The sequence below is a fragment of the Gorilla gorilla genome, chromosome 19 (assembly GCF_029281585.2).
Source record: "Gorilla gorilla gorilla isolate KB3781 chromosome 19, NHGRI_mGorGor1-v2.1_pri, whole genome shotgun sequence".
Taxonomy (NCBI): domain Eukaryota; kingdom Metazoa; phylum Chordata; class Mammalia; order Primates; family Hominidae; genus Gorilla; species Gorilla gorilla.
This window is the reverse complement of record NC_073243.2, coordinates 40,221,002-40,237,519: the sequence shown is the minus strand read 5'-3', so window position 1 is coordinate 40,237,519 and position 16,518 is coordinate 40,221,002. Positions and strand designations below refer to the sequence as shown.

The 16,518-nt window shown below is 39.9% G+C and overlaps 1 protein-coding gene across 3 annotated transcripts in view; it reads left to right on the top strand.

The window, feature by feature from the left end:
• BDP1 (BDP1 general transcription factor IIIB subunit) overlaps positions 1-16,518 on the top strand; it is a 210,055-nt gene that overhangs the window by 118,662 nt on the left and 74,875 nt on the right. For all 3 annotated transcript variants that reach the window (XM_031003234.3, XM_063700694.1, XM_063700695.1), the window contains 4 exons: positions 7,953-8,007; positions 10,598-10,741; positions 13,522-13,800; positions 15,128-15,275. In XM_031003234.3, coding sequence (XP_030859094.3) covers positions 7,953-8,007; positions 10,598-10,741; positions 13,522-13,800; positions 15,128-15,275 — 626 coding nt within the window. The remainder of the gene's footprint in view (positions 1-7,952; positions 8,008-10,597; positions 10,742-13,521; positions 13,801-15,127; positions 15,276-16,518) is intronic.

Genomic DNA, 16,518 nt, shown 5'->3' with positions numbered 1-16,518 from the left:
CCACCACGCCCAGCTAATTTTTTGTATTTTTAGTTGAGACGGGGTTTCACTGTGTTAGCCAGGATGATCCTATCTCCTGACCTCGTGATCCGCCCGCCTCGGCCTCCCAAAGTGCTGGAATTATGGGCGTGAGCCACTGCGCCTCGCTTCTTAATGTAAGTTTTAAGTTTCCAATTGTTGGTGTGTTTTTATTGTTTTTTTTTTTGTTACTGTTTAGCACTTCCTTCCATTTACTTTGTGTTTGTTTTTCTAGCTTCTTTATTTATTATACTTTAAGTTTTAGGGTACATGTGCACAACGTGCAGATTTGTTACATATATGTACATGTGCCATGTTGGTGTGCTGCACCCATTGACTCGTCATTTAACATTAGGTATATCTCCTAATGCTATCCCTCCGCCCTCCCCCCACCCCACAACAGGCCCCGGTGTGCGATGTTCCCCTTCCTGTGTCCATGTGTTCTCATTGTTCAGTTCCCTTTTCTAGCTTCTTAAGATGAAAACTTAGAGCACTGATTTTAAAGCCTTCTTTTCTAAAGTAGACATTTAAAGCTATACATTTCCTTTTTTTTGACAGAGTCTTGTTCTGTCGCCCAGGCTGGAGTGCAGTGGCGGATCTGGGCTCACTGCAAGCTCCGCCTTGACTTTTTTTTCCCTTTTTTTTTTTAGACAGAGTCTCGCTCTGTCATCCAGGCTGGAGTGCAGTGGCACGATCTCAGTTCACTGCATCCTCTGCATTCCAGGTTCAAGCCCTTCTCCTGCTTCAGCCTCCTGAGTAGCTTGGAATTACAGGCGCGTGCCACCACACCCAGCTAATTTTTTTTTTTTTGAGATGGAGTCTCGCTCTGTCACCCAGGCTGGAGTGCAGTGGCGCGGTCTAGGCTCACTGCAAGCTCCGCCTCCCGGGTTCACACCATTCTCCTGCCTCAGCCTTCCGAGTAGCTGGGACTACAGGCGCCCGCCACCACGCCCGGCTAATTTTTCGTATTTTTAGTAGAAACGGGGTTTCACCATGTTAGCCAGGATGGTCTTGATCTCTTGACCTCGTGATCTGCCCACCTCAGCCTCCCAAAGTGCTGGGAATTACAGGCGTGAGCCATCGTGCCCGGCCCCCCCACCTTTTTTTTTTTTTTAAGTAGAGATGGGGTTTTGCTATGTTGGCCAGGCTTGTCTCAAACTTCCTTACTTCAAGTGGTCTGCCTGCCTCAGCCTCCCAAAGTGCGGGGATTATAGGCATGAGCCACCGAGCCCAGCCTCTTTTTCCTTTCCTTTTCTTTTTTTTTTTGAGACAGGGTCTTTGTTGCCCGGGCTGGAGTGCAGCGGTGCAACCATAGCTCACTGCCGCCATGACCACCTGGGCTCAAGCAATCCTCCTGCCTCAGCCTCCTGGACCACAGGTGTGCACTATGGTGCTTGACTAAATTTTTTGTTTTTTGTAGAGAAGAGGTCTTACTGTGTTGCCTAGGCTTGTCTCAAATTCCTAGGCTCAAGCAATCCTCCTGCTTCAGCCTCTCAAAGTGCTGGCGTTACAGGCATGAGACACTGCACTTAGCCCTATATATTTTTAAATTCACCTTACAGTGAACTTATTTTATAATAGTTTAATGAGGCAGCTGGTCCAAGTGCACTGGTGTTTACAACTAAATGATCACAACTGATTACAGATTTCTTTTTTAATATTAAAATTTTTTTTTAAAAACCAACTGACCCATGTTCAGACAAATTTTTTCTTTTTTTTTTCTTTTTTTTTTTGATATAGGGTCTCACTCTCTGTTGCCCAGGCTGGAGTGCAGTAGTGTGATTGTGGCTACCTGCAGCTTCAGCCTCTTGAGCTCAAGTGATCCTTCCATCTCAGCATCCCAAGTGCCCAAGTACAGGCATGTGTCACTATGCCCACCTAATTTTTCTATTTTTTTGTAGAGATGGGGTTTTGCCATGTCGCCCAGGCTGGTCTCAAACTCCTGGGCTCAAGCAATCTGCCGCCTCAGCCTCCCGGAGTGCAGGGATTGCAGGCTGAGCCACCATACCTGGCCCAGATAAATTTCTTTTATCCTACTCTACTGGCCTTAAAAAAAAAAAATAAACTGCCGGGTGCGGTGATTCACGCCTGTAATCCGAGCACTTTGGGAGGCCGAGGCAGGCGGATCACCTGAGGTTGGGAGTTCGAGACCAGGCTGACCAACATGGAGGAACCCTGTCTCTACTAAAAATACAAAATTAGCCAGGCATGGTGGCACATGCCTGTAATCCCAGCTACTCGGGAGGCTGAGGCAGGAGAATCGCTTGAACTCGGGAGGTGGAGGTTGCGATGGCCGAAATCATGCCATTGGACTCTAGCCTGGGTAACAAGAGCAAAACTCTGTCTCAAAAACAAAAACAAAAACAAGCAAACAAAAAAACAGCTCTCTCTCTCTACATATAGATATATATGAGTCTTTTGTCTTTTAAGGAAATTTTGTCTTTTAAGAAAAAAGCTAGTTTTTAGCATTTAACTATATATTTACCATTTTTGGGGTTTTCATTTCTTCCTGTAGGTCCAAATGACAGGTCTACTGTTGAAAAATTTTCTGAGCTTTCATTTATCTGAATGTTTTTATTTCAGCCTTTCAGCCTTGTTTTTGAATGATATATTTTGCCAGTTTGACAGTTTTTTTCTTTTTGGTCTTTTAAAGATGTCATTGTATCGTCTCCTGGCTTTCAGTGTTTCTGGTGAAAAGTCGACAGTAATCATATCATTCTTGCTTCATATATGATTAATTATATTTCTCTGGCTGTTTTCAGGATTTTTTTTTTTTAATTTTAGTATTCAGCTGTATGACGATGATATGCCTAGCTTTAGTTTTGAGTTTGCTCAGCTTCTTGCATCTTTTACTGTATTAGGGAAATTTTAAATTACTTTTAATAGTTTCTCTGTTTAATCCTCTCGTTCTGGAACTCCACGAACATAGTTTACCCCATGTGACATTCTACAGGTTACCAAAGCTCTGACCACCTTTTTCCAATCTTTTTTTCTCCATTTCAGTTTTGATAGTTTCTATTGTCATAGCGTCAAGTTCACTGACTCTGTCTTTTGTCTTCAATCTGCTGTTAAACCCATTTAGTGAATATTTTATTTCTGATACTGTATTTCTTATTTCTGTAATTTCCACCTGGTTTTTATTTTATTTTATTTTTGAGATGGAGTCTCGCTCTGTCGCCCAGGCTGGAGTGCAGTGGTGCGATCTCGGCTCACTGCAAGCTCCGCCTCCCAGGTTTACGCCATTCTCCTGCCTCAGCCTCCCGAGTAGCTGGGACCACAGGTGCCCGTCATGCGCCCGGCTAATTTTTTGTATTTTTAGTAGAGACGGGGTTTCACTATGTTAGCCAGGATGGTCTTGATCTCCTGACCTAGTGATCCGCCTGCCTCAGCCTCCCAAAGTGCTGGGATTACAGGTGTGAGCCACCGCACCTGGCCTCCTCCTGGTTATTTTTTATAGTTTCCATTTCTCTGCTGAGATTTCCCCATCTCTTCACTATAATTTCCTCTGAATCCTGAAACATCTCTATAATGAATGGCTCCTTTAACTTTTTTGTTTGTTTATTCTAATATCTAGATCATATTGGAATCTGTTTCTTTTTTTCTTTTTTTTCTGAGTCTGCTTGCCAGGGAATGGGATCTTTTTCTTTTTTTTTTTTTTTTGAGGCGGAGTCTCGCTCTTTTGCCCAGGCCGGAGTGCAGTGGCGCAATCTTGGCTCACTGCAAGCTCCGCCTCCCGGGTTCACGCCATTCTCCCGTCTCAGCCTCCCAAGTAGCTGGGACAACAGGCGCCCACCACCACGCCCGGCTAATTTTTTGTATTTTTAGTAGAGATGGGGTTTCACTGTGTTAGCCAGGATGGTCTTGATCTCCTGACCTCGTGATCCGCCTGCCTCGGCCTCCCAAAGTGCTGGGATTACAGGCGTGAGCCACCGCGCCCAGCCTTGACTTTTTCTTTTCTTTTCCTATCACATTTTCCTATCTTTTCTCATGTCATGTGGGTTTTAAAAAATAATTAATTTTTTGGTCTCTGTCACGGGTTTTTTTGTTTGTTTTTGTTTGAGACAGAGTCTCGCTGTGTCACCCAGTCTAGAGTACAGTGGCGTGATCTTGGCTCACTGCAACCTCCGCCTCCCAGGTTCAATCGATTCTCCTTCCTCAGCCTCCTGAGTAGCTGGGACTACAGGTGCACACCACCATGCCTGGCTAATTTTTTTTTTTTTTTTAAATTTTGAGACGGAGTCTCACTCTGTCGCCAGGCTGGAGTGCAGTGGCGCTGTCTCAACTCACTGCAACCTCTGTCTCCTGGGTTCAGGTGATTCTCCTGCCTCAGCTTCCCAAGTAGCTGGGACTACAGGCACGCACCACCATGCCCAGCTAATTTTTTTTTTTTTTTGTATTTTTAGTAGAGACAGGGTTTCACCATGTTGGCCAGGATGGTCTCAATCTCTTGACCTTGTGATCCACCCGCCTTGGCCTCCCAAAGTGCTGGGATTACAGACGTGAGCCACCGTGCCCAGTTAATTTTTATATTTTTAGTAGAGATGGGGTTTCATCACGTTGGCCAGGCTGGTCTTGAACTCCTGACGTCAAGTGATCCACCTATCTTGGCCTCCCAAAGGGCTGGGATTATAGGCGTGAGCCACTGTGCCCGGCCATTTTTTTTTTTTTTTTTTTTTTGAGATGGAATCTCGCTCTGTTGCCCAGGCTGGAGTTCAGTAGCATGATCTCAGCTCAGTGCAACCTCTGTTTCCTGGGTTCAGGTGATTCTTCTGCCTCAGCCTCCCAAGTTGGGATTACAGGTGCATGCCACCATGCCTGGCTAATTTTTCTATTTTTAGCAGAGATGTGGTTTCACCATGTTGGCTAGGCTGGTCTCGAACTCCTGACCTCAAGTGATCCACTCACCTCAGCCTCCCACAGTGCTAGGATTATAAGAAGTGAACCACTATGCCCGGCCAACCGTGAGTTTTTTTGAAATTGCATACTAGGCCAGGCGTAGTGGCTCATGCCTGTAGTCCCAACACTTTGGGAGGCCAAGGCGGGCGGATCACGAGGTCAGGAGATAAAGACCATCCTGGCTAACACAGAAACCCTGTCTCTACTAAAAATATGAAAAATTAGCCAGGCGTGGTGGCGTGCGCCTGTAGTCCCAGCTACTTGGGAGGCTGAGGCAGGAGAATGGCATAAACCCGGGATGCAGAGGTTGCAGTGAGCTGAGATCGCGCCACTGCGCTCCAGCCTGTGAGACAGAGCAAGATTCCGTCTCAAAAAAAAAAAAAAAATGAAATTACATACCAGACATTGTGAATCATGTGTTGTAGAGTGTCTGGATTATGTTTTTTCTTTTTTTTTTTTAAAGAGCAGTGGGCCAGGCGCGGTGGTTCACACCTCTAATCCTAGTACTTTGGGAGGCTGAGACGGGAGGATTGCTTGAGCCCAGAAGTTCAAACCCAGACTGAGCAACATGGCAAGATCCCATCTCTACAAAAAAAAAAAAAAAAAAAAAAAGCCAGGCGTGGTGGCACACGTCCCCTAGCAATTCAGGAGGCTGAGGCAGGAGGATTGCTTGAGCCTGGGAGATCGAGGCTGCAGTGAGCTGTGATCACAGCACTGCATTCCAGTCTGGAAGACATCAAGACTCTGTTTCAATAAACAAAACAGAATAAAAAATAGTGTTGACTTTTGTTCTGGAAAGCTGTTAATGCACTGCCAACTTCTTTGTTCCTGTTAAGGCTTGTCTTAAAGCTTTGTTGAGGCAGATCTAGACTGGTCTTTAATCTAGGACATCCTTTCTCCAATGGGATTTCTCATCTGATTTACAGAAAATAATTTGAATTACTATTATATTTTATTATTTTATTCTTTTTCCAGAACAGTCTCATGGTAGGCATGAGTTATTATTTTCTAAGTTCTCTAAGGATGGTTATACTAATACTATACTATTAATAGATAAGTGAGAGAAGGGAATGCATTGCATACAGTGGCTGCTTTAATGCATTAGTACTTAATTCTCATGCTACATCCCTGGTAGAGAAAGGCTACTCTAGGGTATCGTTTTTATCTCTAATGGTGATCTTTCTGGTGTCTGAGGTGAATGTATTTGGGTATTAATGAGGTCTTTCCATTAGGATGCACCTGAACTCTATTGTCATATGGTGTTTTATGACTTTTAGCATCTTCCTTCTGCCTTCATTCCTTTAGCAGCTGTTCTCTTTTAAGCCTTATATTCTGGACATATGCAACCCATACTTAGGCCAAGGTACCATGGGGTATTTCCACCAGGCCTGTGAGGTACCCCTCTACACAGTTCCTTTTTAGAACTATGCTCCTAAAGATTCCCTACCTCTGCAGCCTAGTTGGATTGCTATACCCTGTTTGGCCTTCACCTCCCTTTCCTTGGTTAGGAAATTGAGCCCAGGCAGAAAGCCAAGGTAAACATGGGCACATCTTGTCTGTTTTCCTTCTCTCCGTGATTGTAGTCTTGCTCTCACTATTGTCCTTTGCTTGAAAATAATTGATGCATATATTTTGTCAGTGTTAAAAGTCATTCGTGGTGGAGTTGGATATGTAGGACCTGTCCATAAAGAGTTACTTTGCCAAGGCCAGAAGTGGAAATTATGGGATTTATTTTGTGATCATGGAATTTGGCCTGTTACTGGTTCTTACCTATGAAATCATTGACTAGTTTCAATGTATTTCTTCGAGAAAGTTTTAAATTGTTCTGAATTATATTACCAATTAAGTAAAATATGAGGTAGCACTGTTTTAGAATTAAATGCCTGAAGCCTATTGATATTTCTTTTAGGACATTTAATTTAGTGTTTATAGCCAATCATTTTTTGTGGAGGTAACATTTGTTAACTTTTGAGGAAATGTTTAAATAACAGTATGATCTTTTAAGGCAGACATAAGATTATCTTTGAAAACTTCTGTATTGATAATAAGTTTTGTGAAGAAAAACAAAAGAATGGGAAAGAAGGGCAACCTGTACATTAAAAGATGTTAATGTCATATCAGGTTTTAAAAATATGGGCAAGGCTAAACTGTATCATCTAAGAATACACACTTGGGTCATAAACAATAAGGAAATACAAGAAAGTGATTGTTTTACAAGTCATATTAGTGGTTAAGTTCTTTTGAACGGAGGAAGGGGGCATGAAGTACTTCCTTTGTTTTATGTGATAGTCTCTCTCTCTTTTTTGCAATTAAAAAGCTTTATTTTTGTGCTTTTAATAAAAACTTGTAGATCACTGACGTGTAGATGGGAAACATTGGCTGTTTGTTTCCTCTCCTACGATGTGTTTGCGTGATCAGACGTCTTCAGACACAAACTTATGCCCTCAGTCTTCCTAATGACCTTAGGATGGATTGAGCCTTAAGCCTTAAACATCTCCCTCTTAATGGAGGTAATCTGGTAGTAAACTGAGGACAGGGATTTTTGGGGCTGAGAAAAACGTGAGGAAATGTGCCTTAATATATAGAAGTTTGTCAGGATAAACTTGGCCTGCTTCAAAATTTCACTTAGTTGTTTCTCTATAGTCTTCTCTCCATGCTACTTGAAATATATTAGAACAATGATGTCAGAGGTTTAACCTGTTACGAATACTTAATTTTTTAAAAGTTAATACCAGTGAGCTTAGTCATAGGTTTGATCTGCTTCCGTGTTTGTTGACTTTATTTTTTTCTGTCCTCTGTAAATCCAGCTTCCATTGCTGATTCATGCTATTGGTAATGAGAATCAAGAAGCTCAGTAAAAATCTTTCATCCTTATTTTTAAAAAGCCAAAGGTTTAAGTAACTTGCCTATTGGCAAAGACATATTAAGTAGAGAGCAGTATGTTATTCCTAAGAGTTTCATTTTAATGCTTACTGCATTTTTTAAAAAAAGCTTGTTTTATGGGAGAAAATTACCATAGGGTTTTTTGTTGTTAACAGAATAAATTTAAACGGGAAGAGAAAACAAATGGATGGAGAATAGACAAAGCATTCCGTAAGTATTAAGACCTCTTTTACAAAGTATTACTTGAAGAGCCTGAAAAATGACCAGTCTTTTGTCTTTGGCTTTAGTGTGTTTTAGATTTGTTTTGTTCCGTATTGGCATTAAGAGGAAGCAGTCTGAAATTTTTCTGTTTAGCAGTATGGGTCTGGCACTTGCTACAAATATATTGGCAGGAGATTATCCAGAACTTCTAGGTGCAGGTAAACAGTTCTAAGTCCAAGAAGTTATGGAGGGATTGATGCTACCACTTCTAAGTGTTATTTATTCTGAAGGAACTGTATTGGAGGAGATAATTGTTTCTGGAAGACAGTACTATTAGTTATATAGATGGTTCTTTCTGGTTCTGAATGACTAATCAGTCATTCAGTCAATAACACTGACCACCTACTATATGGTAGTCATTGTTCTAGGTATTGAGCATGTAGTGGTGGAAGATAAATGGCAGATGAGAATCCTGCAGTTAGAGCCTTAAGTCTGATTGGATGGGGGAAGAAATATAGTTGATAAGCATAATTTTAGGTAGTGATTCATTTCCAAAAAGAAGAAAAAAGAGAGGGTGGATGTTTAGGTCTCTTTTTTCCTAATGATCATTGGATCATTAGGGAAGTTCTCTCTGAAGAGATACACTAGCATTTGAATTTAGATCTCATCTGAAGGAATGATAGATATCTTGCAATTTCTAACTAAAATCCTCATTAAAATTAACATATTTTTCTTCAAGTCTAGAGAAAGATATCAAAGGATCTATAAAGAAAAATACATTTACTGTTAAAAATAATTCTTGTGTTTTTTGATTAGAAGATAGGTCTTTTTCTTTTTCACCACACCTGTGGACAGGAATATATTTTTTGTGGATTTATAATTATCAGTATTTTATGATTAATAAATGTATTCAATGTCCATTTAGTCGTAAGATTAGCCATAGTGCTAATTTTAGAAAAAAAAAATCCAAATGTAGAGAGTACCTACATTATGTAGCATGTATATTTATTTTATGAGTAGACACTAGGGTAGGTGGGTGGATCCTACACCCAGTGTTTTATCTGGTCTTTAGGGAAACTGCTTTGAGGAATGGCTCTTAGAAGATCTGGAATATTGTGCTCCTCAGCCCATTCCATATTAGAGAAGTGGTCCTGAAACTTCATTAAGTGTAACACATTATAGTCAGAAAATAATTCATAAATCTATAAACAATCTATTTGGATTGTGAAGCATTTTTATAGACTATTATAATAGATATTTTTAAAATGTATTGATCTTAAACAGGATACAGTGTTGTATGCCTATAGGCCCAGCTACTCTCAGGAGTTGCTGAGGCAGGAGGATCTTTTCAGCCGAAGAATTCGAGGCCAGCCTGGGCAACACAGCAAGATCCTATCTCAAAACTAGAAACAACTCATTGATTTGGAGGCTTTCTATTGGAAATTTTTTTTTTTTAATTAAAACCTATATAAGTTTTTTGAGAGAACTTATGTTTTGAATTTCTCTGAGAACCATGTGGAGATCCTTTACGATTCTTTGAGTGCTATGTCTTTCAGAATCATTGTGGAGAGTCAGAACAAATGAAGTCTGGGTCAACAGTGAAATAGGGTCTTCAGGAATCCCAGATTTGGGTTTAGTTTCCAGAGATTCTTTTTATTTTAGTATATACCTTCTTTTCTGAGGCTATCTTGTAATCAAACCAGTCTTCGGCTTATGTGCATAGAGCACCATTTTCTCTACATTGACTTTAAGTTCAAGCAAGGATTTGCCTCCTGGTCTGGATTCATTCCTGGAGTGTTCACTGATTACTTTCAGATATAATGCTGTTGATAGGTATTTAGTGGGCATGTTCCTGATTAAATTCATTTACTTCCCACTTTGCTGATACTTATAAGAGTAAATGGTGAAATGGTTGTGATAAAGGTAGGGCATATGGTGGTGAACAGGCATTTCAAGGACTTCTCAGTCCATAAAAAAATTGATTTATATTTACACACAGCTCAAAGTGTAGTTCAAGTTTTGACAAAGAATATGCCTGTGTAACCACTACCCCAAACAATAGAGGAAATGTTTTCATCACTTCACAAGGTCTATTATGTCCCTTTCTGAACAATCAAATGCTGTACTCCTGGCCCAAGGCAACCACTATTTTCATTTTAATCACCATAGATAGCTTAGTGTGTTCTAGAATATCTTATACATGGTATCATATAGTATGTACCCTAGTATCTGTTTTCTTCCACTCAGTATGTTTTTGAGATTCCCTCATATTATTGCATGTATCAGTAGTTTGTTCCTTTTGTTTTGTTTAAAACTAGTTTATTTGCAATAAACAAATTATTACAAATTTGTAATAAATTATTATTTGTAATAAACTAGTTTATTTGTTTCGTTGCTGAGTGGTGTTCTGATGTGAACTAATCTATTTCCCTGCTAAGACCAGCCTGTTCTGTTGCTGAGTGGTGTTCTGTTGTGTATTTGTTTTTCTGTTCTCCTACTGATAAACAAACCCATTTGCTTTTGATGTTATGACACTTTAAAAGCTAGAAGTAGCTTTAAAAATAAAAACTTGAAAGTTCTTTTCCTTTTCTTTAAACAGAGGAAAAGCGCCCTTTTGACTTCGATTTTTTTGCTCATTTGCTTCAGAAAGTTCTTGCTGAAGAAGAGAAAAGAAAACAAAAATCTGTTAAAAATCACAGTTTAAAGGAGAAGAAATCCACCAAACCACGGAAAAATGTAAAAGGTATTGATTTTAAAAGGAAGTGTGATAGTTTACTTAGTAGTAATAAACTTGCAATATTGTCCCTCAGGCCTTTGAGAGTTCATGTGTAGCTCAGGTAGTTAAGATCATCAAAGCATCCAGTTGGAGGGAGTATATGTTTTTTCAATCAACTAGTTATCTGGTCCAAAACAATAGCTTTCTTTTAAAATTTTTAACTGGCGTGATTGGGTTATTTGATATCTCTCTAGCATAGAGGATAGTTGTAGCCAGTCAAAGAGCATCAGAATTTGGAGTGTTGTATTTCATGTTTGATTATTTATTATCATTTTCCTCTGTAAAACAAATCTGGTATAAAATTCTAGGATTAAAAAAAAACTCTAATCTTCTGGGGTTGTGACTAGACTGTATTGGTTGAGCGTAACTTATTTCTGAAGGCTAATGTTGGCTTGTAACAGGTAGAAATTGTATATATGTAGGTATTTTTATTTTTAGGCTTATGTTTTCTTAACTATTTGAACTCTGGTCTATGAGGACAATGTTTAGCTATAATCACATAAAGAAGACGCTTGGATCTATAGGGAACCTTATATATTAGCTAGCTTACATTTTAGCCCCCTTTGTGTTGTTTTTTTCTTTTTTTCTGTTTTTTTTTGAGACAGAGTTTCGCTCTGTTGCCCAGGCTGGAGTGCAGTGGCACGATCTCGACTCACTGCAAGCTCCGCCTTCCGGGTTCATGCCATTCTCCTGCCTCAGCCTCCCGAGTAGCTGGTATTACAGGTGCCCGTCACCACACCCGGCTAATTTTTTTTGTATTTTTAGTAGAGACGGGGTTTCACCATGTTAGCCAGGATGGTCTTGATCTCTTGACCTCATGATATGCCTGCCTCGGCCTCCCAAAGTGCTGGGATTACAGGCGTGAGCCACCGTGCCCGGCCGTTTGTATTGGTTTTAATCACCAAGAAACAGCCCCAGAGATCGTAAGACACTTTTTCCTAAGGACTCACAGTCTGTGTAGTGGCAGAGGCAGAACTGAAACCTGGGATGGTGAGAGCCTGTGTTGGGGGTCCCCACGACCACCACCAGGGTTCGATTATCCACTAGGAAGACTAAGGATTCAGCATCCTCTGCCTGGAACATACAAAAATTTCGGATTTTCAAAAGGAAAGCAGTTCAGCATAAACCACATTGTACAGCTAAGGCACAGTGAGCCACTCTTATCAGTTAGGGTGGTAGGAACCCTTCCCAGAACCAAATTCTGAGACATGGCCCAAGGGCCAACCTTATAAGAAGGATTTTCAAAGGATAGCAGTCAAGCCTGCAAAATTAACTCTTTACTGTTCAAAGCTAGGCTAGAATTTCTTCTTCTGGGGCATATCTTTTAAAAAGTAGTATTGATAACTGCAAAATACCTTTATTCTTAGTAGTCTTTTTTTTTTTTACTTACGCATAATCGTAGAAGATTATGTATCTTCTTGTATGTTACAGGTGATAACATGAGTAACTCACTGTATCTTACTTAATGTAAGAACTTTTTTTTTGAGACAGGGTCTCACTTTGTTGCCCAGGCTGGAGTGTAGTGGCCTGATCTCGGCTCACTGAATCCTTCACTGCTCGAGTTCAAGCAGTTCTTTCACCTCAGCCTCCTGAGTAGCTGGAATTACAGGCATGTGCCACCATGCCCGGCTAATTTTTGTAATTTTTTTGTAGAGATGGGATTTTATCATATTGGCCAGACTGGTCTTAAACTCCTGACCTCAAATGATCTCCCACCTTGGCCTCCCAAAGTACTGGGATTGCAGGTGTGAGCCACCACGCCCAGCCAGAACTTTTTTTTTTTTTTTTTGAGACGGAGTTTTGCTCTTGTTGCCCAGGCTGGAGTGCCATGGTGCCATCTCAGCTCACTGCAGCCTCCACCTCTCCAGTTCAAGCAATTCTTCTGCCTCAGCCTCTCAAGTAGCTGGGATTACAGGCATGTACCACCACACCCAGCTAATTTTTGTATTTTTAGTAGAGGCGGGGTTTCACCATGTTGGCCAGGCTGGTCTTGAGCTCCTGACCTCAAGTGATCTGCCTGCGTCAGCCTCCCAAAGTGCTAGGATTACAGGCATGAGCCACCATGCCCAGCCCAGAGTTTTGCTCTTGTTGCCCAGGCTGGAGTGCAATGGTGCGATCTTGGCTCACTGCAACCTCCGCCTCCCGTGTTCAAGTGATTCTCCTGCCTCAGCCTCCCAAGCAGCTGGGATTACAGGCACCTGCCACCATGTCCAGCTAATTTCTGTATTTTTAGTAGAGATGGGGTTTCACCATGTTGGCCAGGCTGGTCTCGAACTGCTGACCTCAGATGATCCACCCTCCTCAGCCTCCCAAAGTGCTGGGATTACAGGTGTGAGCCACCGCGCCCAGCCTGTATTAAATGCATTTTCAATTTACAGTATACTCAACTTATGATGGGTTTATTGGGATGAAACCCAGTGTAAGTCAAGGAGCATCTCTATATGTAACTGTTTTTGTTTAATAAAAATGAGATTTTATGTGTATCTTGTTCTGCTTGGTTTTTTAAATGCAACAATATGCTTTGAAATTTTTCACATGACTACATATAATCTTACCTCATTATTATTATTGGCTCCATGGATTTTTATATATTATTTAGTCATTTCCCATTAGACATTTTAGGTTGTCTTTAGGTTTTTTGTTCATACAAATAAATAATACAGAGGACATCTTTGAGTCTCTTTCCCACCTTTACAAATTTTTCTTTAGGTTGTTTAAATATTTATAGTAATTTCTCTTGTTTTCAGTGAAAAAAGTTGCCTGTGAAGGAGTGAATAATGATCCAGATGAGTCTATGAGTTCTAGAATTTCAGACACAGAAAGATCTCAGAAGGATGCTCAGACAGTTGAAGAAGAGTCTCTGACCTTATCAAGGGAGGATGCAGAGCAGGTTGCATTAGAAGTAGACCTAAATCAAAAGAAAAGAAGGAGGAAGAAGCAAGATGGAGCTAATGAACTGGGAGTAAACAATCTTTCAGAAAATGCCACTGTTCAGGCGGGTCCTTCTAAAGGAGAAAAACACAAGAGTAAGTTTCTTACATATTTAAAAAGCCTCTATATTACTTGAGAAGACATGTACAGTAATATGGTATGTAACTTAATTTTCTGTCTAGATAGCAATTAATGATGCTTATTAATTGGTTCTGTACTAATGGTACTGTGCTAACGCTGTTTATTTTTAATTAAAAAAGTTTATGTAAAAAAATTAAACAAATTAAAGTGGGGAGATTGTTCTCTAAAGTTTGTTTCTAAGATGTATCACCTCCTGTGCATTCCCATTAACTATGATTAGAAATCACATCTATATAGAGTTAAAATATGTTGCTATGTCTGTCAATAAAGCACAGATTTTCATGTTGTACCTCTACAGAGCACCTCTGTGAACCCACAAGGGGTTAGTTCCTATAAAAGAACTAGTGGAATATGTATTCCTTCCCTTTTTCTTTTTTACTCTTTGAATGCAAACATATTGCCACTTATGAGTTGCTTGGGGATGAGGGCTAAGAGTTTGAGGGGGAGTCTTGGTCCCTTTCCTTAAGAGTTCATATGTAGATTATTTAAAGCTGATAACCAAGGAAAAGGTAGGAGCAGACCAGAACAACCTTTCTATAAAATTTATGTTTTCTGTAGTTCAGATTTACCCATCTGATTTTAATAAAAGAGTACTGGTAGCTAACATAGTATGCTTTGTAGGCATCACAATATTATGCTCTTTTTTGGCTTATTGGAGTCATTACGTATAATGCAGAACAGCTTAATGATTCACAACCAGGTTTTAGAAATCAAACAGACCTTGCTTTAAATTCCAGCTTTTTTACTTGCTTAAGTAAAAAAGTAAGTTTTTTGCTTAAGTATTGCATTGGGAAAGTTACTTAAGATCTCTGAACTCAGGGGGTTCTTTATGAGGTTAATATTAATATATTTTAATAGGATTGTTTCAAGTATTAAATGAGATAATGCATCTGATGGACTTAAGGGTTCCTGCCGCTTAGTAAGTACTTAATAAATGATAGCTATTACTGTGTTACTAATTAGTATACTTCTGAAGGAGCAAAAGAATAGTTAAGTCAACTTTTAGTTTCCCTACTTGACATATAAAATAAGCCACTTTAAATACTTAGAATTTAAGATAAAAGGAAGATGCTACAAATTGCCCAAGAAGCTTGAGCTGATCCTCATATATGTTAAGTTTTTATTATGGTCTAAAAATAAGATGTGTGCCTTGTAAATAGGGACTTGAATGTTGATTAAGGTTTTGTAGGAAAAGACAGTGTTATAGGTAAATTCCTTTGTGCTCTAAAAAAGATGTTTTTGCTGTCATTTTTTAGAATAACATGCATTTTGTATTTGTAGATAAATGTCAGGCTATAAGGCCTGAGCTAAAGGAAGGTGAATGCAGTAAGGAGCAGATGCTTTCCTGCACACAAAACATAGATGGCATTGTGGGTTTTGCCTCCACTGAAAAAGTTGGGAAAAGAACTGACCCCATCCTTTCATTAAGGTATTTTCTGTGTCTTTTCTGGTTTTATCCACATCTGTTGATTACTGAGAAAGGAGTGTTGAAGTCTCCATCTGTAACTGTGGATTTGCCTGTTTCTTTTTTTCAGTTCTATTTGTTTTTGCTCCACATATTTTGAAGCTCTGTTGTTAGGTGTGTACATATCTAGGATTGTTTTGTCTTGGTGAAATTCCCTTTATCATTATGTACTATCCTTTTGGTATTGCTCTTTTTTTCTGATGTTTACTTTGCCATTGTAGCTTTCTTTTGGTTGGCGTTTGCATGGGTTTATCATTTTCTGTAATGATTTTCTCTATCTTTGGTTTTCGTTAGTTTGAATGTGATGTGTCTTGCTGTGTGTGTGTTTTTAAATTTTATTTTGTAATATAAAATCATGAGATTTACCCTCAATAGATTTTTTATGTGTACTATACAGTGTTGTTAACTATAAGCACAGTGTTGTATTGCTGATCTCTGGAATTTTTTTTTACCTTGCATAACCGCACCTCTATACCTATTGAACAGCAACTCCTATTTCCTCCGCCTCCCAGCCCTTGGCAATCATGATTCTTTCTTTGTTTTGTTTGTTTTGTTTTGTTTTTGAGATGGGGTTGGTCTCTGTCACCCAGGCTGGAGTGCAGTGGCACGATCTCAGCTCACTGCAACTTCCACCTCCCAGGCTCAAGCAATCCTCCCATCTCAGCCTCCCGAGAAGCTGGGACCACAGGCATGTACCACCATACCTGGATAATTTCTTGTATTTTTGGTAGAGACGGGGTTTCACCATTTTGCTCAGGCTGGTCTTGAACTGAGCTCAGGTGATCCACCTGCCCTGGCCTCCCAAAGTGCTGGGATTACAGGTGTGAGTCACAGTGCCCAGCCTCATGCAGTATTTTTCTTTCTGTGACTGGCTTATTTCGCTTAATGTAATGTCCTCAAGGTTCATCCATGGTGTAGCATATGAGAAGATTTCCTTTTTTATGAGCAAATAATATTCCAGTACATGTATAGACCACATTTTCTTTATGGACATTTAGGTTGTTTTTGTCTGTTGGCATCACTGAACATGGGAGTGCAAATATCTCTTTGAGATCCTGATTTCAGTTCTTGTGGATAAATACCCAGAAGTGGGGTTGCTAGATCATATGGTAGTTCTACTTTTAATTTTTTGAGGACCCTCCGTACTGTTTCCAATAGCGGGTACACCATTTTACATAACCACCAACAATGTACAGGATTCCAGTTT